Source organism: Lindgomyces ingoldianus, assembly GCF_010093535.1.
Source record: "Lindgomyces ingoldianus strain ATCC 200398 unplaced genomic scaffold BDR25scaffold_16, whole genome shotgun sequence".
NCBI classification, from domain to species: Eukaryota; Fungi; Ascomycota; class Dothideomycetes; order Pleosporales; family Lindgomycetaceae; genus Lindgomyces; species Lindgomyces ingoldianus.
The window spans coordinates 141,411-166,237 of record NW_022985177.1 but is presented as its reverse complement, the minus strand read 5'-3'; the positions used below and the strand labels follow the sequence as shown (position 1 = coordinate 166,237).

Here is a 24,827-nt window from a genome sequence, read left to right as displayed (position 1 = left end):
TATCACTAAGTTTGGGACGCCTGGCATCGGTGACAATGGTGGACCACCTCGAAAATTGCCAATGGCACCGAGTAAATGTATCTCGCATAGCAGTCTGTCAACTTGAAATTGTACTTTAGGTAGCGTATGGGCAATGCATACCGCTAGGCTTGATTATGAATGTTTTTACGTGATATGAAAACAAGCCTTCCACGGATGACTGATGTACATTAATCGTTCCTCATACCAACCAGACAGCAGGAACCCAACTCTTGCTTCAAGCACACACTCCACGCTACATTGCATCTGCAAACCCAAAAGCCGACGGCGGTGCTGACACGAATCTTGAACTAGATCCTGACAAAGAGCTTTCTCCAGTCATCGATGCAGAGCCCGATCCAGACCCAGACCCCGATAATGCTGATGTCACCTTCATGCTACTCTTCCTGCTGTCCTGCATGCTATCAAGTCTTCTCTGCTTCTTAACCCCCGTAATCCAACTCACGTACCCAAAGGGCGCGGTATGCATCTGTCTCCTCCAACTAAAAGTCCACCCTGCAATATCGCAATGCTTGTCGACGAATTCCCATTCGGTATCATAGGTAATTTGTGGTGTTTCGCCCTGCACCTCGCCGATAAGCTCCATAACTTCCTCGAACTCGCGAGTACGCAGGCAACTGGCGACACCGTCCCAGCAGAGGATAAAGGGCAATATGAATGTATAAGTGAGCAGATTCTGGATTCGGTTCTGCCGGCGCTGCTGGCGATTTGGACAGAACGGCGGAAACCAAGAGCATGTCATCAATAGCGAGAGGAAGAAGTTGAAAACCATCATGGCCAGACAGCCGATGCGACGATCTTGCAACTCGATAATGGCAATGCCTTCGGCGCTCCTGAGCGTGCTGTGGAGAATATTCTTCGCGGTCTCGTCATCAAAGTGATGAAATGACAGATTGAAAAGGCGGAAAATGCGAGTGTCACTCTTGCCCTCTGGTTGCTGGTCTGTCCACGAAATCCTCCGCTTTGTGTTGACACTAAGAGCTCGTGGCGGCGGTGATGCAGCATCGACACTCTCCGGAATGAAACCCAGATTGTCTGATTTCTTGCAGAGCTCATTCCAAGCTGGGAAGTTCGGGTACAGGTCGCACATGAGAAATTCGAGTGGGGCATCTCCGTTGGCTTTACGCTCAGCGTTGATAAGACGTTCGGAGATCGGAGTGGGACCGCCACCTCCAGCCGCAAAATCTATCACTACAAGTCGGGCGCCATCTCTAGCAGCAACCTCATTGACGGCGGACTCGAGGCCAACGGTGGCGACCCGTGCCGGCGACTGTGCTTGTATGATAGGCAATTGGCGAGCCCACTGTTGCTGTAGCATGTCTTGGCAACATTGTCGAATGACCCTAGGTACTCTGCAGTTCATTAGTTTTGCGGCCATATTTAGATGCGGGTAAAGGCAAAGAGAATTTTGGGAAGTTGGATGGCCTCTACTCTACAAAGTCCATGAAGGTGGACACTAATAAGCGCAGTACTTACATATAGAGGTCACACCATTCAACCGCCCGATATGGCCTCCGAAGCGCAAGAACGTTGACCCTGTGAAAGATCCAATGCAGCATATTTTCGAAAATAATTCGGAAGTTCGTGACCTCCAACGGTAAATCCTCCACTGGAGCCTGTGGTTGAAGGCCTTCTGAGGTACCTGACCCGATCTTGTATAGTGGATTCTCGGAAGTCGGGGATATCAAAGAACTGCTACTGGATTGGCGCCCGTGGTATAAAGGGTCAGTTTCTAGTCTTGATACTGGCCTTTTCCCTGCTCTTTTCGAAAGGCCTTTGATGTCCTCGGACTGTGGCCTGAAGATGAATGACGTAGAGATGATTGATTCTGAGCCGTCTGACACTATCTCGGTAAAAACTGGTGAGTTATCGTCCGGAGTCGAGGCTGCTGTCTGTTTCAGAATACCCGGACCTGGCTGGATAGTTTGATGCCGTGGAACGGCAGCTTTAGAAATCCCGCCCGTTTGTGATATTCCTGTTACTGGCCCAACGGTCAGTTGAGGCTTAGGAAAGCTATCTGACAGGCTTGATGAGTTTGTTTCAGCTTGTGGAATATTCGATGTCCATGAAGGTACAGGAGCGAATGTGCTGGGTGTTGAGGTTGCTTCACTGGCTCCTTTGTCCCTAAAAGTCAAAGTCTGAGATTCGGGAGTGGCCAGATCGGATAGCCCCTCTCCGCATGAATCATTACTCGCCGCGCTCTCTGGATATGCTCCAGGTGTTAAGGGAGGGGACAACGCCTTATCGACCGGCCCCACTAAAATAGAAACCGCAGGATTAGCTGCGATTGTAGCTTCTTCGTAGCTTGGAGGCCGTCCGGGTAGGTTGACGACTGAGGCGCTGCTTCTCGCTAGGGCTTCCTCTTCTGGCTCTACTTCTCCCGTTCAGATATTGCGTTCTACACTGAAAGACTTACATGAGCTCACGCATCCTGGAGGGATTTAATATCTGCTCAAAAAGTGAAGGACTCATAGACAGAGCGAGTGCAGATGCTGATAAGTGGGATGCTGATGAGTGATATGGACGATGAATGATGAGGGTTGTGAAGGTTAAGCAAGAGACCGGGCAAGCTGAAGACAATTTGCACTAGTAGAAGGCACTTCCCTCAATATTTACAAGATGAAGGAGCACTAGGTGTAATTGCCAAACAAATGAGCCTCCAGGACTATAAGCAGGTGTGTTCGTGGAGTGTGGTCGTCACCTTCTCCACCCAGCCATATTCAGCTAGTCAATCACGAGATGACTCTAGCCACATCCATCTTAGCGCTTCCACCAGAGCTTCATGGATTCCACTTCAGGACCCTCAGGATTAGCGGTCATTGTGAAAGCAGCCTGCCTGAGTGCATACAGAATTCACATGACCATCAACTGCAATTCTGAAAATATGAAAGAGAATTTAATAGTACTAAATTTCATCAGCTAACGTACAATCTCGCCTAGCGCACAGATACACTAGATTTTGCTAATTTTAACATTAGAGTAACTCTACTGGTATAGACTATGTTAAAGACGCGCTTGCAGATTTAAAATTACTGAAACTAAAAATTAATAAATATTACTATAATAGCTAGAAATATAGCGTTAAAAGAAGTAAGCTATTAAAGCATTAGCAAAATGTAAAGGTGGGATAGTAGGTAGCACAGATAGCACTGAAAGCAAGGTCTTGGAGAAATAGGAGTGTATTGTAAGAGAGACGAATCGCTGTCAAGCTTCACTTGTCAGGATTCATGCTTATATACGAAGCACAGGTCATGTGACCCATAAATAGGTTAGGAAAGGCCATACTAGTCTGTTCTAGAACATCCGGCCTTATACAAAACATCTAAAGCTTTTATAAAAAACAGTATAAATGTAAGGCCGGATGTCCCAGAACAGGCCAGTATGGCCTCACCTGACCTGTTTGGAGGTTGTATGACCTGTGCTTTGTATATAAGCATAAATCCTAACAAGCAAAGCTTAGCAGCAATTTGTCTCTTTATAATACACTCTTATCTTTCTCTAAAAGCTTGCTCTTAGTGCTATCTATGCTACTTACTATTCTATCTTTACATTTAAATTGCTCTACAAGCTAGCATACTGCTTAAGGGCAACATTCCTATGTAATAGTGTTAAAGTAAAACGCTAAAGAAGAATTAGATGCAACTAGCGCTTAAAAATTACTTAAAAAGCTAGCTAAAACTACTACTTTTAGTAATACTTAACTAAAGTTAACACTAACACAGAGAGAAATAAAGCAAAAGATAAGTAAAAAGAATAATAGAAATTTTTATAGATTAGGCTTATTAAGCTATCTAAAAGGTGTTTAGGGCCTAGAAGAAGTTAAAAGGGCTAGTGCAGGACTAAGCAACGCACAGTCTACCCCCGCGAATTAGGCTTTAGCAGAAGCCTGCGCCTAGCTGCAAGAGCAGCAGAAAGCGTAAGAACTAGCTAAAATAATAAAAATCTATTATTAATTTAAAGTAGGTAATATAAACACACTTAATAAGTTACTAACTAAAGTATTAAATATTATTATACTAAAACTTACTTAAGACTAAGTAAACCTACTGCGTCTTAAACTGCTACACTAATATAAAAAGAAGAATAGGGCAGACTACAACTAGTAGTATAAAGATAATAAGGACTATTATTAAAAAAGTCTATTAAGCTTTGCTTAAAAATTACAGAAGATCTTTTTTAGCCTATAATACATTAATAAGACATTATAATTACTATAGAAGACATACTACACTTATTTAAAGCTTATTAACTTATTATAGTTACTAACATAGCAAGATCTTAAAAATAAGATGCTTAATACATTAAGTACTTTAGTAGAATAAAAAAGGGTAGCTTATAACACTATAAAAAACTATAAATAATAACTTAATTAGTTCTTAACTAAACTTTTAGCCTACCTTAGGCTATTATAGACTAAAGTTAATAAGAAGAGCTTAGATAGAATAATAGTAGACTTTAGTAGCGCACTATTTAATAAAATTAAGCGTGATCTAACATATATCTTATAAAGTAAGCAAGAAACGCTAGCTTAGGTAGAAGAGCAGAGCAACATATCCTACTACTGCTTATAGAAGGGAAAAGGGCTAAAGTTAAAAAAAAAAAAACATAAAAGCATTCTACTTTACCTTTAGCTAATAAAGACCTAAAAAAGCTTAAAAAGAAATAAAAAAAGCCTCTAAGCTAAAAAAAGGCTAAAAAAAGGCAGAAATTTAATAAAATAAAAGTTACTTACTAGAATTATAAGCAGCTAGGTTATATTTTCTTAGATTATCTTATAAAGGACAAAAATAAAAACAAGTCTAATAAGAATAAGTAAAAAAGAAAAAGGTAAAGCTAGAAAAACTAAGCTTCTTCCTTTTAGCTTATATTACTTTAGTAAGTAATAAAAAAAAGCTTAGAAACTTTTAAAACTTATTATACCTAAAAAAGTTAACCTTATTATTAGTAATAGTAAGCATAAGGTTATTAAAAGACCTTTAGGCTATAGTAAATAAAAAAGCTAAATTAAACATTCTGTTTACTATAATAGCTAAGAAGCAGGATCTTAAGATTAAGCCCTTGCTAGGTATTTTTCTAAAAGCACTTAATAAATTAGACTTTGCTATCTACAGCTTTATAGTTATAAATGTAAAGATTATAGACTCCTAAAAAAGAGTTTAGACTTATAAAGTGCTATTTATAGTAATAGACTTAAAAGGACCTTTAATATATTTAGGTTTACTTTAGATTAATTAGTTTAATCTAAAGCTAAACTTTTATATAAGACATATATTATTTAGAGGTGTAAAAGACTATAGTGTGCTAAAGTATACTAAAGTAGCCTTAGAAGACGCAGCAGAGTTTAAGTAAACTATGTAGAGTCCTAATATAAATGTCTATGTCTATAGTGTGCTGTCTAATAACACTAAAGATTCTTTAGGACCTATAGAGCTTAAGTTAAGACTAGAGTACAAAGAATATATAAACATAGTTAAGTCTAACAAGATATTAGAAGTACTACTACATAGCCTACAAAATCTAGCTATTAAGCTAAAGAAAAGGACAAAGCTTTTTTACTAACTACTATATAACTTATTAAAGTATAAGTTATAGCATTTTTATAAATATATTAATAATTATTTGTAAAAAGAGTAAATTTAGAAGTTTAAGTTTTTTATAAAAGCTCTAATCCTATTTATAAAAAAAAAATAAAGGGTTAAAGCTTTATATAAATTATAAAGGCTTAAACTAGATTATAATAAAAAATTATTACTTACTACTACTTATCTTAGAATCTCTTAAGAGACTTAGAAAGGTAAAGTAGTATATAAAGCTAGATATCTATAATGCGTACTATATGTTACATATTTATAAGGGAGATAAGTAGAAGACAGTATTTTAGACTTAATATAGTTATTTTAAGTACTAGGTTATGCCTTTTAGTCTTACTAATACTTTTATAGCTTTTTAGGCTTATATTAACTAGGCCCTAGCAGGGTTAGTTAATGTAACGTGTATTATATACCTTAATAATATTCTAGTCTATTCTAACACAAAAGAGGAACAAGTTGTTTATGTTAAAAAAGTGCTATAAAAATTATGTAAAGCAAAGCTTTTCTTAAAACTTAGTAAGTACAAATTTTACATATAAAAGACTAAGTACCTAGAGTACATAGTTTACCTAGAAGGAGTTAAAGTTAACTCTTTAAGAATTAAGATAATCTAGAAGTAGCTAATGCTAAAGACTGTTTAAGATATTTATGTTTTTATAGAGTTTATAAACTACTATAGGTAGTTTATTACTAACTTCTTTTTAATTACCCTACCCTTTACTAAGCTAACCTAAAAGGGCCTAGACGCAGTAAAGAGTAGTTAAAAGTAAAAGTAAGAAAAAAGTTAGAAGCTTAATATTAGTTCTAAAAGTAAAGTAGCTTTTTAAAAGCTTTAAAACTTATTTCTTAAAGTTTTTATATTAGCTTATTTTAATGCTAATAAGAAAACTAAGGTAAAAGTTAACACTTTAGGGGGTGTAATTTATAGCATTTTAAGCTAATTAGTCTTAGATAAGACTAAAAAGGCTTAATAAAGGCTAATTAGCTTTTTCTTAAAAAAGATAAGTAAAGCTAAGTATAATTATAATACTTATAACAAGAAGTTGCTTACTATTAATAAAAGTTTAGCATATTAGCAACATTACTTTTAAAGTCTACTATTTAAACTTTTTATAGACTATAATAATCTTTGCTAGTTTATAGAAACTAAAACTTTAAACTACTAGTAAGTCTAAGCTTATAAAAGAATAATAGAATATAATTTTATTATTATGCACTGTTTAGAGAAGCTAAACCTAGCAGATAAACCCTTAAGAAGACCTAACTATATTAAGAAGTTACAACAGCCTTCCTAGAAAAGAAATACAGTGTATGTAATAAACATGCGCAACCTCTTAAATTAATAAGATTATAATAAGAAATTAATAGTTATAGCTATTACACATTCTTAAAATTTTTTAGGCTTAGCTAAGAACTACTTTAAAAAAAGATAAAAGCTAAAACAGCTAGATTTTAAAAGAGCTATAAGTAAAGAACTAAAGAAAAATAATAATAAAAACTTTATGTTAAGTATTAGAAAAAACTATAACAAAATAGACTTATTAAACACTAAAAGTAAAATAAAGGACAAAGAAAACCTTAACAAAGACACTTATCCTTAAAATAGGCTAAAATAACATGCTATAGCTAATATAAAAAGAAAGACCCTAATAATAAACTAAAAGAAAGTAGAAGTGTTCTAAAAGTGCTACAACAGCCTATTAGCAGGCCACTTTAGTGTAAAAAAGACGCTTAAAAAGATTATATATTAATATAATTAAAAAAGGCTTAAAAAGGATATAAAGGTGTACTATAACAACTGCCTAAAGTGCAGATAATTAGTAGCTCTACAACACTACTTATATAGGCTTCTTTACTCTTTGCCACTGCCTAATAAGCCCTAGCAGGATGTTATAATAGATTTTATAACACAGCTGCCCCCTTATAAATACTTAGGGTTAGTATATAATGCAATTCTTATAATAGTAGACTGTCTTACTAAGATAGCCTACTATGTGCTAGCTAGAGCTAATTAGGAGGCTTTAGACCTAGCAAAAGTTTAGTTAAAAAAAGTTATTTACTTTTATAAAGTTTTAAAAAACATTATTTTTAATTAAGGGCTAATAATAAACTTAAAGTACTAAGATAGTTTTTATTACTATTTTAGCATATAAAGGATTTTTTTATTAGCCTACTATCCTAAGACTAATAAGTAGACTAAAAGACAAAACTAAACTCTAGAACAGTACTTTAGATGTTACTATTGCCTAGAATAAGATAATTAGGTAATGTAGTTGCTAATAGCAAAGTTTATGTATAATAATAGTGTACATATAACTACAGGAGTTACTCCTTTTTAAGCATACCACAGAGCGAACCTAAGAGGGCCAGATTGGCCTAGAGAACCCCTAGGTTAGGGGGAATCGCACATAGTAAACAGAGTTGCTGCAAAAGCACTTGCTTTACAGTTAGAATGCTACTAGAAAATTATTACTGCAAATGTGTATTAAAAAAAGTATGTAGACAAACAACAAAAGCATATACAGCTATAAGTAGAAAATAAAGTATTAGTCTTTAATAAACACATAAAATTAATAAGGCTAAAAAAGAAGTTAGACTAGAAGTTCTTAGAACTAGAAAAAGTTATAGCCTAAATTAGCGCAGAGGTGTATAAAGTAGACCTACCTAATCTAGGAGAAGTTTATCTAGTGTTCTATGTCTTACTTTTAGAGCTATATACCTAGAAAGGGTGTCTTAAGTTGTAATTAAAACTAATTATAAACACTCTACACGCTATAAGAAATAATGTGTACTATGTAAAGAAAATACTTAACTAAAGACAAAACTTAGTTAGAGTATAAAAATATCTTATAAAATAAAAAAGTTATTTATCTAAGAAAAACTTATAAGAACTTAGACCTAATATTAGCTTAAATGCATTAAAAGTGTTCTAGAAAAGTAAAGAAATACATAGCAAAAGATTAAATTATGCTAGTTTAGGTTAAACTTCTTAAAAAAAAAAAAAGTAACTTAATAGATTAAGTATAGCTACCTTTACTTTATTTTTTTCTTACTTAAGGTTTTTTTAACAAGAGGTGTTTAATAGCGCTATAGAAATAAAAAGATAATATAGCTTATTTAGACCTAAGATTTCTTAGTTAGACTAAGTAAGGCTATTCTAGCATAGAATAGCTTACTAGAGTTAAGAAGAGAGTTATTTTAACCTAAGGAAATCTATTATGTAGAAGAAACAAACATTCTAGCCTAGAATAAGCTATACTAGTAAAAAAAAAGTAGAGTTTAAGTCTAGTAAAACATTCTAGAATTTTTAGAATAAAAAAGCTATAAAGTAAGTAAGCTAAAGGTAGATTAATTTATTACTACTAAGACAGTTACACTTTAAGTCTAAAAGATATAATGTAAGAGTATTTAACTTTATTAAAGAAAGAAGAAAAAAGCTTAAGCTAAAAAACTTAAAACTACACTATACTATGCATTCTTAACTATTTTTACTATAGAATGCGCCAGATTACACTAGATTGTGCTATTAGGGCCCTAGATTAGACATTAAGGTCCTCTGTAAGTGAATTTGCAACAGTAGAATAACTATTAGGATATTTCTTATTATACCTAGTTAGCCACTTTTTTTTAGCTAAGGTTTAATTCTAACTAGCCTTATTTTTAATATTATTAGCCTTATTATGCTTTTTAGAGACGTAGTGGACTGTATTAGCAGCTTTAGTAGTATTAACATAATAATGTTGCTTAGCTTTAGTAACATAGACACCTTTAACACTATATTTCTTCTATTATGCTAGTTAGCGCTAGAATAGTTAAGAATAGCACATACTTACTTTCTTAGATAGAGTTATTATAGCTTTATTCTTATTAGAGTTCTTTTTAAGTGCCTTACACTTTTTCTTCTCTTTCTTAGTAATATTAGCTTTAGAGCAGGCGCGCTTCTTAAAAACAACCCTAGTCTTAGCAATTTTACCTATAGCGCTACTATGCGCGTACAGATAGTTGTTGTATAGGATTTTGTTTTTACTATAAACTATTAAGAGCTAGAACAGGGCTAATTAAGCTAGATTATGCTATAACAGGAAGACTTACACCTAAAGGAACTAAATAATAGTGTTTACTTACAACATAACTATTACGTTAGCCTATGCTAACTAAGCAGGGTTAAGTAAATTAACAGAGGCTAAAATATTAAGCATAGTGTCTTTAAGAGCTTATTATTTAGGTTTAAAGGTAATAAGGAGCTATCTAGGGTTAGCCTAGACAGACTGCGCGTAAATACGCTAGAAAAAGCTAGAATACACACTTTAAAGCACTTCTTACTAGATTTAAGGTAATAAGTACACTTAGTGTACTTAATTTTTTTTTTTTATGCTATAACATAACTTATTGTCTATAAGCATATAACAGCTACTACTTTTATTTATAATGCCCTTGTAGGACATTTTGTTAACGCATTAAATATAAGGGTTATTAAAGCGTAAGTTTATGTTAGTAGAAGCTAATTAATTTTTTTTAAAAAAAACTATAGCTAGATTACAACAAAGTAGGCTATAAAAGTCTATTTTAAAGTTGTTAAGTAAAGTTAAGCATAAAGAAAGAAGCTAAGAGCAGATTAAGTAACAGGCAAGTGTAAGTAAAGTAAGATAAGACTATTAAAGCTTATTAGCACCCCTTTACACTAAATTACGCTAGAGTAGCTTAGAATATACTTACCTTAAAAAGTTTAAAATCTTCTAAATTCTAAGCTATAGAAAGGGTAAAAGTGTAAAGAAAATAGATTTCTAAGACAGTTAGACTCTATATATACTGTCCTAACTGCTACTCTATTAGCGTAAGATATACTGCTATTTTACCTTTACTTTTACTTTATACTTTTACTTTACTTTTACCTAATAACTCTAGGTTATTTTTAAATAAACTTGTATAAAATTAACTAAAATAGGTAGAAGCAAGTTTTTAAAGTATTATATAACACTTTTTTATGCTACTTAGGCTTATTGTTATCTGTTCTATCCTCTAAGTTGTAGGACTACTATAAGGGGGGATAATGTAAGGCCAGATGTCCTAGAACAGGCTAGTATGGCCTTACCTAACCTGTTTAGAGGTTGTATGACCTGTGCTTCGTATATAAGCATGAATCCTGACAAGCGAAGCTTGGCAGCAATTCGTCTCTCTTACAATACACTCCTATCTTTCTCTAAAAGCTTGCTCTCAGTGCTATCCGTGCTACTTACCATCCCATCTTTACAATAAAAACTAACAACTACTTAATAACTAGTAAAAAAAGGCCTATAAACTATATTAAATAGTTTTATAAGTATAACCTACTACTTATAAAGTAATAGCTACACAATTTTACTTTAAAGCTTTATAGTAAAAAAGTAGGTAAAGTTTAGCAGAATTACTTAGATAGTGTAACGATTCGCAGGAATCGTTCCATCTCGGGTTGCCCGACGAACCGATATCCGAAGGTTCCTCGTATCAGCCCCGACCCTGCCCTAGCCCCTGCTGTTACCCCTATTCCCCCAAGTATTTAGTCACACCTCTCCCCCGTATCTAGCTCGGTAGTTTTCTGATATCCTTCGTACAAGGCCTATAGGTATCAATAGCATTCCCAGGTTTCTGAATCCCCACGCACTCCCATATGCCTCTGAGTGGATTCATACCGCATTCGGACCCGTTGTCTTGCCTGCGCCGTTACAGATAGTCTCCTTGCTTATAAAACATGCTATATAAAGTAATTATTTTTTATAGTAGTTTTAGAAATGAACTAAGTAGGGGTTTTTATAGCTACTAACAATAAGCATTTTATGTACTTCTAGAGACTAACGTTATTACTTTAGTGGGACGCGCAGCTTACTGATAAAACACGTTACCCTTCCGGGAGCTCGGCGGAGCATGTAGTTGGTCTCCGCTGTGGAAGCCGAGCGCTGCTGATGGGCACATCAGCCACGTCCACAGTGGCGTCGCAAGGTTGCAAATGCCGTCTTAGTGGCAACGTATGTCAATAATTGCTTTAACCTCCTAGTGCACTGAAAGTGGAGCTCAAGCGTGGCATTCTCCGTTTGATCTCCCACTTCTCGCGACCTTAAAACCGAAACCGAAACTTCATGCAAAACAGAACACAAGAAACAGAAGAGTGAAACCATGACAAGGGCTCGACATGTTTTGAACGATGCATCTTATTAGGCATTAACTCCAGTTAATGCCTTACAAGCATTAGCATGTAACACCGCCAAAGCAGTCGCAGAGGTCCAATTAAGAGTTGAGCCGGATCGGCTATTCACACCACAAGTAGATAAGCCATTGCAGATCACGAAGCAAGCTCGACAGGTTTTCATTCATTGCAAGAAAATTCTCCGATTTATTCTTGCCCTTCTCCTGATTAGGCTATCCAATGCGATTATGATGCGCTCTGCCCATGTCGTGAGATCGTGTCTCGAGACTTGCTGAAAGAACCCCCTCCCCTCGAGCTGAGTACCTATATGCGATGCTATATGCTCCATTTGCGAAAACAATATACACACATATGTTAAATGTTTATCAATGCGCCACCAACTCTGTCCCCGTTTCTTTGCTACGTGGTATCATAAATGTGACAACACCATGAAAATGCTGTTTCCAAAAAAGCCGCCTATCTCTCCTATCCATAAAGTCGATGGATTGATGCCGCCAAAACGCCGTGATAATGATGATGACGATCACTCTGAATACAGAGTTTGGTATTAATTGCTGTCTTCGCTGGTGGTTCTGTCGCTTGTAGTCGAAGAAGAGGACTTGTCAGAGCCGGGTAGCGGCCCCAATGTCCACCTCCAGTCTCTTCTTCGCTTCCGGCGACCTGCAACGGGCGTCTCCGGACATGAGTCGCTGTCAGACTCTGATGATGAGGAATCCCTCTTCTCCCCTATGCGCGGCCCTCTCGGCCGAGGTGATCCTTCTAGTGATGAGAAAGCCGGCGAATTTGACTGCTCGGATGGTGACGAAACGGACGGCGAAGAAGGGAAGTTGGGGGATGACGAAGCGGAGGATTCGATTAATAGCGAAACGGTGGAAGACTCCTGTTCTGAGTATGCGGTGGTCTCGACGGAGGAAACCGTGGAGTCCGAACTGATGGAGGATTCTAGGTCTGAATGCGCCAAGGTGTATTTCACAGTCTTGATTTCTTCTTCAAGCGGCGTGCGGAACGACACCTTCTTCTCTGCAGGGAAGAGAGGACGGACGGGCGCCATCTTTCGAGGAATGAACGGTCGGGCGGGGCTGTTGGATAGGATGGAAGTGACGTTGTGGGGTTGCTTGTATGGTATCGAAATGGTCGCGGACTCGTTGGAGGAAGCGGATGTAAGTGTAGACGATAGCGTCGAGGCCGAGTTTGGGGTGGAGGAGCTCTGAGGGTTGGGCGGCGCGGAGAAGGAGCTGTCTATCGATAGTCGCGGTTTCGAGGGTCGACCAAGGGCGGGCGCAGCAGAAGCCGGGACGTCGTAGGCATTCGAGAAGGTGTTGCGCACTGTTGGGGAGACGGCGCTCAACGTGTCGAGCCGTAGGCTGGTGGAGCCTTTGCCAAAGGTGCGTAGCTGGGTGGTGTTGATGTGCAGCTTGGGTCGCGGGGATGCGACTTCGGCGGTGGTGGGAGGGCGGGCTTGGGCCTGCCGTTGCGGTAATATGGCCAGCGACATGGTGGGGGACGATAGGTGTTCACACGACTTGGGGAATGACGGCGACATCAAGTGTGATATAGTCGAAAGCATCATGCGGATGGGCCTGGCGGTGCGGGCGCGGATCGTGACCGTGTAACAGGCCCGTTCGGGAGCAGGAGGTGGGCTCTGATAAGAAGGGAGGGGAGCCGTCTTGAGGACTCAGGCGCAGGCGTCTTCGTATTCTGGGGATGCGGCTGCTGACGGTGGAAGCAGGTGGGAACCAGGGCTTAAGCGGGTACGCAGAGGCGCGATCAGCTCAAGGAGGCGCATTCGGGGGATTCGAGGGGCGAATCGCAGATATATAGAGGCGTGGAGCCAGCACGGCGGGCCTTGGGGACTGGCATGCTGGCTTTGGAGGCTATTTTTCTGCAGCGTGAGTGTCGAAAGTTAGGAGCGCTCCGAGGGTTCAGATGGACGCTCAAGGGGCATGGGTGTGCTGCGTGTTGCGCAAGCGCCTCCGTTTGAGCGCCGCCGAGCCCAGCCAATGGGGGTTATTTTTGGCCCGCAGCTATTATTGGCCTGCATGTGGCAAAATAGACGTCCGAGCCCTCTCCACCTTGCTGAGCGCTGTGATGGTCGTGGAGTATTGGCAATAATACGCGCCGCGTTCGGCCGGTCCCCTAAGTTTTGGGATTCATGCTTCATGCGTGTTTCAACCCTCCGCTCCAGAGTGAAGCTGCGTTACAGGCTCCAGCTCCACCGCACGCCCCCGTTTCCTCCCCTCCAAACCAAACATCGTCACCTCCACCCCTCCCGCCCTCGGACTCCCTCTGTCTGTAACAGCCCTCTCAGCGCACGCCTGTCATGGACTCCATCCCGCGAAGGAGGAGGCTCATCAAGCGGCAGCTCGACTCCATCATCATCCATTTTGTATGTCTTGGTCAGCAGTGAGCACCTCCAGCCAGGCTCGCTCTGCAGCACTGCCCTGCAGCTAGAATCCCCGACATCGTCATCTTTCACGACTGTCGGTCTTATTAACAGCGAGGGCGTTGCTAACGTCTTATCTTTCTCCTGACCGCAGGACTATGTAGGTGCATCTATCAGTCACGGCACCGGCAGACTGCTCACTGGTCACTGGTCACCCTCTCCGTAGGACTGCTTTTACGCTTCAGTATTCGAAGCTGAAACCCCGGCTCTGAAGAGCGTGCCACTGGCTGTGCAGCAGAAACAGATTGTGGTCACATGCAACTACGAGGCGCGCAGACGAGTACGCATCCTGTTCTGCCGTCAATGTTGTTTGACGGAGTGATGTCAGCCTTTACCGCTGACCCTGCCCAGGGCCTGCACAAGCTGCAGCTCATCACGGACGCGAAGCGCATTTGTCCCGACGTAGTAATTGTGCTAGGCGAAGATCTCACGCGATTTAGGAATGCCTCAAAAGAGCTCTACGCCTTTCTCAAGAACTTTTCCTGGAATTCCAAAGTAGAAAGACTTGGGTTCGATGAGGCAAGTAAGCCCTTTCTTTTCAGTCAGCAGATTCCATATGTCTTAACACCGCCGCGGCTGTTTTGGCCTAAGACATTCTCGTCTTCGTATTCTATTTCCATATTGCTCTCAGTTGGCCCACTTCGCCGTCGTGACTAAGAATCGCTTTGAGAAAGACTGCAAATTCTGCCTAGATCTTGCATCGCGTAAGCTGCCTACTTGATTCTAGCAGCTAGCCTTGAAGGTGGACTGGCCTCAGTTGGCGTTCCGTTTCACGCATGAGTGCTCCAAACATTTGTTGACATGACAATAGGTGTTTATGGATGTGTCAGACATCGTCGACTATAATCTCGGGCTTGTAAGTCAGCATGATCTGGAGACTTCATTCTTTTGTCTCTCCAAAAATGACCCAACAGCCGGGTTTACGTTTGACGCCTCTCAATGTGCCGGCCGCACCTATCCGGATGGGGATGGATCAAATGATAAGCTTTGCGTAGACGCCTCCCAATTTGGCACGGATGCCCTGCGGCTCCGATTGCATTTGGGATCCCATCTTGCAGAACACCTACGCCACCAACTTCACTCACAGAAAGGCTACACCTGCACCGTGGGGGTGTCCACCAACAAGCTTCTGTCTAAACTTGTAGGGAGCCTGCATAAGCCTGACGATCAAACGACGTTGTTGCCGCCGTATGTTCCTAACCCTGATACCGATCACCTCGATAACGTGACGTCGTTTATCGATGGACATGAAATCGGAAAGATACCCGGGATTGGTTTTAAGCTTGCGCAGAAGCTTCGAGCTCATGTCTTAGGGAAGCCACTCGAGTCTGATACCGGCTTGATGTACGGTGGCACCAAAGAGAAAGTCCTCGTCGCCGATGTTCGAAATCACCCAGGCATAAGCGTTGACATGCTGGAACAGGTGCTCGGAGGTCCTAGTACACCACATGGGATTGGCGTCAAGATCTGGAGTTTGATTAACGGCAGTGACGACACTGAAGTCGGTCAAGCTCGCGAAGTGCCTAAACAAATTAGCATTGAAGATAGTTACTACATACGTTTGAATACATTGGAGGAGGTGACCAAAGAACTCCGCGTATTAGCAATAAGTCTACTAAAACGAATGCATGCGGATCTTCTGGAGGAAAAGGAAGATCAAGGCCAGGAAAATCTTGAAGCAAGTGCCTTCAGCGCTTCCTTTACCGATGGTGCCGCGAAACGCTGGCTTGCGTTTCCGAAAACACTCCGACTCTCCACGCGCCCACGGACGCCACAGAATCATGATGGGAGTCGAAGCCGTTCGTTTGCTCGGATTTCCCGTTCGTCCCCCATGCCAAACTTTATCTTCAGCCTCAAAGAGAACTCTGACGCTTTAGCGGAACGGTTGGTATCAGAAACTTTAATTCCGCTGTTTCGCAAACTCCACCATGAGAAGAGCGGATGGAATCTGAGTTTGGTCAACATTGCGGCAACGAACATGGTCGCTGCCGCAAGTGGGAAGGGTGGTGTGGGCCGAGATATCTCAAAAATGTTTAAGCAACAGGATAACGTGCTGAAACAATGGAGGATTGAAGATGAAGAAGCCGATTCAGTTAAGAGGGAATTGGACTTGGCTGAGAGAGGCACTGGCACACAAGCGGTAGAAGCAGTAGGGGGAATGGAAGGTGGGTCTGAGGACATACCGACGCGATCTCAAGACCAAGTTGCAGAGGGGGATACCTGGGAGCCCGACGAAGAAGACAACATGAACGAGACTTTTCGGTGCGACCAGTGTGGAGCGATCATGCCGTTGTTCGCCATGGTAGCTCATGATCGTTGGCACTTTCACGGCTCGGTGTTTAGGTAGATAATACCCTATTAGACTTATGTTTAGATGCTACCGTCTGTCTATTTAGAACTTTGCAATACTGCATAGGCTCACAGCTAATTGATTTCATGTGACTGTGACTGGAAGTACACACGATCAAGAGGATTGAGTAATTTCCGCCCCATGTGATCTGCTTTTTTTATGCCTAGCTAGGTAGATCTTTATCCTAGAATTAAAAATAATACCACATGGGCAGGGTCTCGCAACGCCACCCAAATTCGATGTTGACTGCTGCCGGTTCAAGCCAGCCTTTCCGGAACCGGAATCGGAAAGCCGATAAGCACGGATATATCCTCGGCCGGCATTACATCGGGGAGCGTACATGTGAAAGCTAGAATCGAACTTGGAAGGCGCACGTCGACATAACTACTGCCCATCTCTTTCAAATTCTGCGATGCCAATCTTCCTCTTCCCCCCTAAAATTCGTAATAGCAACAATGCCAGGCTCCTCTAGGCTGCCCGTCAGTCTCCGGGAGACTTTCAAAGCGAGGAAGGGCTCCGCAAGAGGGCAACTTGTGGCGCTTAATCTTGATGTGTATGTCGCCATTCAGCATCCTTTGGGACTCTGGTAGCGCGATAATATTCTAATCGCTTCAGTCTTACAGTCTTCGTAATATAATATTTATTCTCTTCCTCCTCCGATGGACGCGTCGACTATTCTACCAACTCAAAGGTCGCGGCATCACTGGTTCTATCGCCGATGTCTACAGGTACACGCGACGAACCCTATATGGCACATTTTTACGTCTTCCCGGTGTGCGCACAAAGGTGCAAACCCAAGTCGCTGAGTCTATCATGAAATTGGAGAGGAGATTGGTGCCGACGGGACCGGGTGTTGAACGCACGATAACGCTCCCTACCGAGGGATGGTCGGAAGAGCAGGTTAGGAAGGCGCTGAATGATCTTGAAGTAATGGAGCATACAAGGTGGGAGGATGGGAAGGTTAGTGGTGCTGTATATCATGGGGGTGATGAGCTTTTGAAGTTGCAAACGGAAGCCTTTGGGAAGTTTACTGTGTCGAACCCTATTCATCCGGACGTGTTCCCTGGTGTCAGGAAGATGGAGGCTGAAGTAGTCGCTATGGTAGGATCCTCAATTGGCATCTGAGACCTGGTATAGACTCATGGTATTCAGGTTCTTTCCCTCTTCGGAGCTCCAGAGGGAGCTGTTGGCGTCTCCACTAGTGGGGGCACCGAATCCATCCTCATGGCTTGTCTCAGCGCTCGGCAGAAAGCCTTCCACGAACGTGGAGTTACCGAACCCGAAATGATTATTCCAGAAACTGCCCACACCGCGTTCCGTAAAGCTGGGGAATACTTCAAGATCAAGATTCACCTCATCGACTGCAGAGCCCCGCAGTACAAAGTCCACCTCCCATCTGTTTCCCGCATGGTTAACCCCAACACTATTCTCCTTGTCGGATCTGCGCCCAATTTCCCTCATGGCATCATTGACGATATCTCCAGCCTCTCTCGAATCGCACAGAAGAAGAAGCTCCCGCTTCACGTTGATTGCTGCCTAGGCTCCTTCCTAGTCCCTCTTCTCTCAAAGGCAGGCTTCGAATCTGAACCATTCGATTTCCGCCTAAAGGGTGTGACTAGTATTAGCTGCGATACTCACAAATATGGATTCGCGCCCAAGGGCAACAGCACCGTCCTGTACCGCTCCGATGCTTTCCGCAAATATCAATACTTCATCTCACCCGACTGGTCTGGCGGCGTCTATGCTTCCCCCTCTATCGCTGGGTCTCGACCCGGCGCACTTATTGCCGGTTGTTGGGCTTCTCTGGTCAAGCAAGGTGAAAGCGGATACATCGATGCGTGCCACAAGATTGTCGGGGCTATGAAGAAAATCGAGGGTGCGATCCGCGAAAAACCAGAACTAAATTCTGATTTGAAAGTCATTGGTCGTCCACTAGTGTCTGTTGTCGCGTTTTTGTCGAACACCATTGACATCTATGACATTGCAGACGGGATGAGCGACAAGGGATGGCATCTTAATGCCTTGCAGAGTCCGCCAGCTATCCACGTCGCTGTCACATTGCCGATCGTGAAGGCTGCCGATAAGTTGATCGCGGATTTAGTCGAGGTTACGGAGGAGGTGCGAGAGCGAGAAAGGAAAACGATTGCGGGAGGGAAAGTGGCAAAGGGCGCGGTAAAAGGAGACGCAGCGGCCTTGTATGGCGTTGCTGGGAGCTTGCCCAACAAGACGGTTGTTGTGGATTTGGCGAAGGGGTTCTTGGACACACTGTACAAAGCGTAGCCGTGTGTAATCGTAAGATTGAGTAATTTAGCAACTTGCTGCGTCATGAGGGTCCAATCTCAACCGTGGTGGGGTTCAAGGCAATACTAAAGTTATTAATACCTCCTTTACATTTCAGCTTCCTGATCAAGGATAAAAGAATTCCTCTCGCTTTTCCTCTCTCACCAGCCAGCTCTCGAGAACAGATGCTCCTCTGCACATACTTCAGCGTCAACCAGTGCTCATTTCAAGACAGAAGCTAGAAACGTAAATCCCCTCCTAAGTTCTAGTAACAACTAGCTATTTGAAGTGTTGTGTATGTGTGAGTGTACAAATAAATAAATAAATAAATAAATAAATAAATAAATAAATAAATAAATAAATAAATAAATAAATAAATAAATAAATAAATAAATAAATAAATAAGTAAATAAATAAATAAATAAATAAGCATATAACTTTGGTAGGGAAAGTAGAACGGCAGAATATATGCAACCTGCAAAGTCTACCTCCTCTTTAGGTTAGTTTCCTCGCAAATCGTAATTCGGAAGCGATCTAGGGAATTAGACTAGGCATGAAGGCAGATTTAGGACCGGTTCACAGATAAGGATGGGAGTGAATTCACCCATTGCCTGTAGGATTGCAAGAGTAACAGTGACAATAGGGATTATACGCATTGTATGCTAAAAAATTCTACTCATCATCTCTATAATAGAAAATTTAAGCTTCTTACACATCAACTGATGAGGAAGTCTTCGACGGAATTCTCGCCGGAGTCTATTCCAAAGCCAGCTTTTTCCGCGGCCTCTTCAGATCGGCCTCGGTAATGCCATTAACGCCAACCTTTGTGATGCCCATGACTGGCGGATCGCCCTTCTTCACGAACTCATACAGTCCTGAGCCAGGTTAGATATCTTCCCACAATACCTTAGGTCAGAGATTGCTCACCAGGAAGCTTATTCCCCGCCAACCTAAACGCATCCCTAACAACCTGCTCGTGCAAATCACCCTTAATCTCAAATATAATCTTGCTCACCGCCACCCTCGCAGCCCAATGATCGAAGCTTCCCTTGCCCTTCCCCATACGATTCTCATTCCCACTCGTGTACACACCAATGTTGGCCGCGACCCGCATGTACAGCCGGAACTTCATACCTCGCAAGCGTTTCCTGATTGTGTCTTCTGCGATCTTAAACTGTTGGGCGGAAACGCGGCGGTCATGGTCACGCATCCGTAGGCCGTAGTCGCCCCATACGACCGTGGTGCCCCGCTGACTACCACCTGTGGGCACCCGGCAACGACCTTTGCGCGACTTCCTGGACTCGCCAGCTTTGGGGGCGAGCCAGTTCTGGAGGAGGGGTGTGATGGAGAAAGTGCGAATGGACGGGTTGAAGGCAGGTGCGAGGAAGTGCGGGATGGATGATGGTACTGCAAACGTCAATAGAATACACAAGGGAGTGATTGAAGGGAATGTACTTCGCGGTCTTGCTGCCGATATCGATATCTGGTTCAATTGAGTCACCAAACTCGCAGATATCCTGGGCAACACCATCCCGACTGTTCTGTGAAGAGCGTTGATGGAAGTTGGGTCAAACTGTCAGGTTTAAGGTGCAAGTGTGGCTAGTGCGGCGTCGACCCCATCGGGAAAGCGCGTCCCGTGCTAAAGTGATTTCGCGAATCGCGTTCTTCCTTCCAAGGCGCAGGCGTGATAGAACGCGTTGTGAGCGACTTCCCTTGTCCCCCGAGTCTGCCCCTCGCTGCCTGTCGACAACAACCACGACTTTTCATTGACGCATTACAGACGGGCTGTTATTTGGTACGAGAGAAAGGTTGTTGCGTCAGCATGCCGGCGGATATTCGGAGCTTTTTTGGTGGCGGGAGGGCTTCTCAGGGTAGCCAAAGTACGCCCGCAAAGAAAGAAGAGGTATGTCCACCTTTGAGGATTCTCAGTGTTTGGAAGCCTATTTCTTTGCCTTCGTACGCATTCTCTTCTCTCAGACGAACTTTCATGCTATCAATTCGACATGGCGAGAGGGCGAGCTAACAGATTTGTTCTTGTTACTTTACAGGCCAAGAAGCCCACAAGAAGACCTCAGAAATCGCGCGTTATCGAGGACTCGGAAGATGAGGAGATTGAGGAAGTAAAGTAAGGCTCATGGTACTCGCTCCAGCCGTATGAAGCTCACTGCAATCAGACCGAAGACCTCGCCGAAGAAACCCCCGCCGAAGAAGGCGAAACGCGAACCTTCCCTCGAAGGCGAAGAGACTACCACATTAGCCTTTTTCGGTAGCAAGAACAAACCCAAGCGATCCGAGCCTGTGAAGGTGAAGAAGGCTGTCGCAGCAACCCCGAAGGCTACACCAAAAGCAACTCCAGTGAAGGCAAATGGGAGAGCTTCAAAAACGGTTACGCCGGTGGCTAATGGCAAGACTTCTGGACGAGCAAAGAAACCTGTCTCTTACGTGGAGAACGATGATGATTTTCTAGATGATTTTCCAGATGATGACCTTGATGGAGCTGACGATATATTTGGTGCAGATTTTAAGGCAAACAGCAGGAATGTCAAGGACGACTATGTCCATATCGAAAGCGATGACGACGATGATATACCAATTACTTTGCCACATCGCGGGACTCCTAAGAAGCCAGCCAAACAGAAAAAGAAACTACCAGTCGATGATGACATTGACTCGGTGGAAGATGTAGACATGAAAGACGCCCATCCTGAAGATGACTTCGTTGTCCCGGATGGGGGAAAGCGGACTCCAAAGAGCAAGCCCAGCAAGAGAACACCCGCAGCCCGGAAACGCAAGTCGCCCGAGCTTGACGAGGACGAGGATGAAGAGGAGGATAGCGTACCAAAGAGAGGCCGTCCAAAGAAATCCGATACTAAGAAGTCACCAGTCAAGAAGAAGGCTAAGAGAGAAGATGCGTCAGAAGACGCTATTGTCCAAGCAATCTACGATAGCATCCCTCTCGTACGCCCACCAACACCTCCACCGAAGACAGAAGGAGGCAAGTTCGATTGGAGAGCCAATGCTGGGCGTGGGGACGCAGGACTCACTGAGGGGTCGTCCGGGGACATGCCTTCTGGTAGCGAAACCTGTCTTGCCGGTCTGAACTTTGTCTTTACTGGTGTATTGCACCGGTGGGGTCGAACGGAAGCTCAGGAATTGGTCAAACGTCATGGCGGCAAAGTCACCGGTGCACCAAGCAGCAAGACGGACTTTGTGATCCTAGGGACAGATGCTGGCCCTAGCAAGCTCGAGAAGATTCGAAAGATGAACATCAAGACCATTGACGAAGATGGGTTGTCCCAGCTCATCGAGAAGCTTTCTGCCCGTGGTCATGTCGGAGACTCCAAAGCGCAAGCAGCATATAAGGAGAAGCAGCGAAAAGAAGAAGAGAAGATCAAAGAGCAGGCTGCGGAAATGGATAAAGAGGATAAGCGTCGTGAAGAGGAGAAACGTAGTTTGGCTGGGGCAGGGACCGCCAGAGGTAGCAAAACTACCTCTGCTACGACTTCTGCTATCCACAAAGATGCAGTTCCTTCTGTTGATTCACGTTTATGGACGACCAAATATGCTCCAACGGCGCTCAGCCAGATCTGCGGAAACAAAGCTACGGTCGAGAAATTGCAGCGATGGTTGGCCCGATTTCCGAAGAGCCACAAGACCGGCTTCAAGCTTGCTGGTCCTGACGGTAGTGGTGTGTTCCGAGCGGTTATGCTTCATGGACCTCCAGGGATTGGGAAGACTACCGCAGCGCATCTCGTTGCTAAGCTGGAAGGCTACGATATCGTCGAGAGTAATGCTAGTGATACTCGCAGCAAAAAGCTTGTGGAGGAAGGGTTGAGAGGTGTCCTCAGCACTACATCCTTGCATGGCTACTTTGCTGGCAACGGAAAGAAGGTTGAAACATCGAAAAAGAAGCTGGTACTCATCATGGACGAAGTCGATGGCATGTCTGCAGGCGACCGAGGTGGTGTTGGAGCACTTGCTGCGGTCTGCAAGAAGTCAGAGATTCCGATGATCCTTATCTGCAACGACAGGCGACTGCCAAAGATGAAGCCATTTGACTATGTTACATTCGATCTACCATTCCGACGACCGACTGTAGATCAAATTCGCTCCCGCATTATGACTATTGCCTATAGAGAAGGATTGAAGATGCCAGCTCCTGTCATCAATGCTTTGATTGAAGGTAGTCATGCAGATATCCGTCAAGTGGTCAATATGGTCTCGACTGCCAAGCTTGACCAAAAAGCCATGGATTTCGACCAGGGCAAGGAGATGTCTAAAGCATGGCAAAAGCACGTCATTCTCAAGCCTTGGGACATCACTCAAAAGATTCTCGGTGGTGGGATGTTTGCTGCGAGCAGCAAGGCTACCCTGAACGACAAAATTGAACTCTATTTCAACGACCACGAATTCAGCCCCCTCATGCTTCAAGAGAATTATCTCGGTACCAGCCCGATGCGTGCCCTGAGTTACCACGGCAAGGAGAAGAACCTGAAGTTACTGGAGCTCGTCTCTGATGCTGCCGATAGTATTAGTGATGGCGATATGGTTGATCGAATGATCCATGGCTCTCAACAACATTGGAGTTTAATGCCAACACATGCGGTCTTCAGTTTTGTCCGACCAGCAAGTTTCGTCGCAGGCAGCACAGCTGGGCATCAGACACGATTCACATCCTGGCTTGGCAAGAACAGCAACCAGCAAAAACTAACTCGTATGGTCAAGGAAATCCAAGCCCACATGCGTCTGCGCTCTTCAGGCGACCGGCACGAGGTTCGACAACAATATGTTCCTGTCCTTTGGACGCAGTTGATCAAGAAGCTACAGTGGGAGGGCAGGGAGTCGGTACCCCAAATCATCGATCTTATGGATAGCTACTTCTTGACCAAGGATGACTTTGATGCGATTATGGAGCTGGGTGTTGGGCCTATGGAACAAGAAAAGGTGAAAATCGAGTCACAGGCCAAATCCACTTTTACTAGACTGTAAGCTCTCATTTTCTCGCTAAACTTATCCATATTGATGTTCTTGAATAGCTACAATCAACAGTCTCATCCTCTTCCCTTTATGAAAGCGAGCAATATCGTCGCGCCCAAAAAAGCCACGAAAGAGAAACCCGACCTCGAAGAAGCCCTCGACGAATCGGATGAAGGGGAACTTGCTGAAGAGGCAAAGGATGATGAAGAGACCGATCTCTCCAAGGACAAATACGTCAAGCAGCCGAAGAAAAAGGCTGCAGGCAAGAAAGCACAGGCACAGAAACCTTCCAGAGGAAAGAAGCGAGCTGCTACTGATGAAGACGTTGATGAGGATGAAAGTGAAGAGGTAAAACCCAAGGGGCGTGGCAGAGGAAAGGCTGCTGCAAAGGGTCGCAAGAAGGCTTGAGGTGGAGTAGGCAAGATTGCGAGACGCGTTTATATGGCATGTTTGGAAGAAACAAAAAGCATGGCGGACTTCTACGCATTTTTCGTTCAGAGGAGTTTATATGAAGGTCTATGAGCAATTGGGGGCAATTAATCATAGTGGTGTGGCTGGATACCAAATATTGAATCTAGATGTGTCAGTATTTGGAAAGGTACGGCGTCATTGGTAGTTGGCGGTGTGTGGTGTCGCAGTGGCTTCATTTCACTTCTCCGGTGAAAGAGCTGTCACTGAGTGTAAGATTTTGCTAGCACGCGCCGCCAAAAGAGTACTCCTCCACCACGTTAACGCGCAACGCGTCCACTTTCTCCATTCCATTTCCATCACCATCAATTTCTCTCGTTCGCCTGACGGAGAAACTCGCCATCCTTGTCGTCCCCGCCCTCGAGTAGAGCAATTGACCGTCTTTCCACCACCTCTCATCAATCTAGCTTCTTCGTGGTGAACGACGAACGTCGCCACTCTTTCCACCGTCCTCGCTAGCCTCGTCAACACTCTACCTTCAATTTCTGCTGTTTGTCG

The 24,827-nt window shown here is 43.0% G+C and overlaps 6 protein-coding genes across 6 annotated transcripts; 3 read left to right on the top strand and 3 right to left on the bottom strand.

The window, feature by feature from the left end:
• Positions 1 to 175: 175 nt before the first annotated feature.
• BDR25DRAFT_368996 (uncharacterized protein) lies at positions 176 to 1,402 on the bottom strand (the record flags this gene model as incomplete). Its single annotated transcript, XM_033697081.1, has 2 exons — positions 176 to 550; positions 608 to 1,402. The coding sequence occupies 2 exons, from the start codon at positions 1,400 to 1,402 to the stop codon at positions 275 to 277; spliced, it is 1,071 nt and encodes a 356-aa protein (XP_033547429.1). The 3' UTR covers positions 176 to 274.
• Positions 1,403 to 11,963: 10,561 nt separating this feature from the next.
• BDR25DRAFT_303665 (uncharacterized protein) lies at positions 11,964 to 13,707 on the bottom strand. Its single transcript, XM_033690044.1, has one exon. The coding sequence runs from the start codon at positions 13,304 to 13,306 to the stop codon at positions 12,359 to 12,361; it is 948 nt and encodes a 315-aa protein (XP_033547428.1). The 5' UTR covers positions 13,307 to 13,707; the 3' UTR covers positions 11,964 to 12,358.
• A 289-nt stretch (positions 13,708 to 13,996) lies between these two features.
• On the top strand, positions 13,997 to 16,623 carry BDR25DRAFT_261623 (DNA/RNA polymerase). The gene is made up of 4 exons (XM_033686714.1): positions 13,997 to 14,197; positions 14,421 to 14,534; positions 14,606 to 14,812; positions 15,066 to 16,623. The coding sequence occupies exons 1-4, from the start codon at positions 14,132 to 14,134 to the stop codon at positions 16,599 to 16,601; spliced, it is 1,923 nt and encodes a 640-aa protein (XP_033547427.1). The 5' UTR covers positions 13,997 to 14,131; the 3' UTR covers positions 16,602 to 16,623.
• Positions 16,624 to 16,988: 365 nt separating this feature from the next.
• Positions 16,989 to 18,976, top strand: BDR25DRAFT_261620 (sphingosine-1-phosphate lyase 1). Its single transcript, XM_033686713.1, has 3 exons — positions 16,989 to 17,157; positions 17,228 to 17,705; positions 17,757 to 18,976. Exons 1-3 carry the CDS (start codon positions 17,060 to 17,062, stop codon positions 18,882 to 18,884), a joined length of 1,704 nt encoding a protein of 567 aa, XP_033547426.1. The 5' UTR covers positions 16,989 to 17,059; the 3' UTR covers positions 18,885 to 18,976.
• A 560-nt stretch (positions 18,977 to 19,536) lies between these two features.
• Positions 19,537 to 20,451, bottom strand: BDR25DRAFT_261615 (50S ribosomal protein L16). Its single transcript, XM_033686712.1, has 3 exons — positions 20,340 to 20,451; positions 19,812 to 20,291; positions 19,537 to 19,759 (listed from the first exon to the last, which is right to left on the bottom strand). The coding sequence occupies exons 1-3, from the start codon at positions 20,413 to 20,415 to the stop codon at positions 19,641 to 19,643; spliced, it is 675 nt and encodes a 224-aa protein (XP_033547425.1). The 5' UTR covers positions 20,416 to 20,451; the 3' UTR covers positions 19,537 to 19,640.
• Positions 20,452 to 20,578: 127 nt separating this feature from the next.
• BDR25DRAFT_261612 (DNA replication factor C, large subunit) lies at positions 20,579 to 24,415 on the top strand. Its single transcript, XM_033686711.1, has 4 exons — positions 20,579 to 20,787; positions 20,933 to 21,009; positions 21,059 to 23,869; positions 23,921 to 24,415. The coding sequence occupies exons 1-4, from the start codon at positions 20,707 to 20,709 to the stop codon at positions 24,267 to 24,269; spliced, it is 3,318 nt and encodes a 1,105-aa protein (XP_033547424.1). The 5' UTR covers positions 20,579 to 20,706; the 3' UTR covers positions 24,270 to 24,415.
• The last annotated feature ends 412 nt before the right edge of the window (positions 24,416 to 24,827 follow it).

Excerpts from the sequence above, each read along its gene's own strand:
- BDR25DRAFT_303665 (XM_033690044.1), bottom strand. The coding sequence starts at position 13,306 with ATGTCGCTGGCCATATTACCGCAACGGCAGGCCCAAGCCCGCCCTCCC.
- BDR25DRAFT_261623 (XM_033686714.1), top strand. The coding sequence starts at position 14,132 with ATGGACTCCATCCCGCGAAGGAGGAGGCTCATCAAGCGGCAGCTCGAC. Across the intron at positions 14,198-14,420 it reads ACTCCATCATCATCCATTTT|GACTGCTTTTACGCTTCAGT; the intron begins GTATGTCTTGGT and ends CCCTCTCCGTAG. Across the intron at positions 14,813-15,065 it reads TCAGTCAGCAGATTCCATAT|GTGTTTATGGATGTGTCAGA; the intron begins GTCTTAACACCG and ends ACATGACAATAG.
- BDR25DRAFT_261620 (XM_033686713.1), top strand. The coding sequence starts at position 17,060 with ATGCCAGGCTCCTCTAGGCTGCCCGTCAGTCTCCGGGAGACTTTCAAA. Across the intron at positions 17,158-17,227 it reads GTGGCGCTTAATCTTGATGT|TCTTCGTAATATAATATTTA; the intron begins GTATGTCGCCAT and ends TCAGTCTTACAG. Across the intron at positions 17,706-17,756 it reads AGGCTGAAGTAGTCGCTATG|GTTCTTTCCCTCTTCGGAGC; the intron begins GTAGGATCCTCA and ends CATGGTATTCAG.
- BDR25DRAFT_261615 (XM_033686712.1), bottom strand. The coding sequence starts at position 20,415 with ATGGTGTTGCCCAGGATATCTGCGAGTTTGGTGACTCAATTGAACCAG. Across the intron at positions 20,292-20,339 it reads ATCGGCAGCAAGACCGCGAA|TACCATCATCCATCCCGCAC; the intron begins GTACATTCCCTT and ends TGACGTTTGCAG. Across the intron at positions 19,760-19,811 it reads GGCGGGGAATAAGCTTCCTG|GACTGTATGAGTTCGTGAAG; the intron begins GTGAGCAATCTC and ends AACCTGGCTCAG.
- BDR25DRAFT_261612 (XM_033686711.1), top strand. The coding sequence starts at position 20,707 with ATGCCGGCGGATATTCGGAGCTTTTTTGGTGGCGGGAGGGCTTCTCAG. Across the intron at positions 20,788-20,932 it reads CGCCCGCAAAGAAAGAAGAG|GCCAAGAAGCCCACAAGAAG; the intron begins GTATGTCCACCT and ends GTTACTTTACAG. Across the intron at positions 23,870-23,920 it reads AAATCCACTTTTACTAGACT|CTACAATCAACAGTCTCATC; the intron begins GTAAGCTCTCAT and ends GTTCTTGAATAG.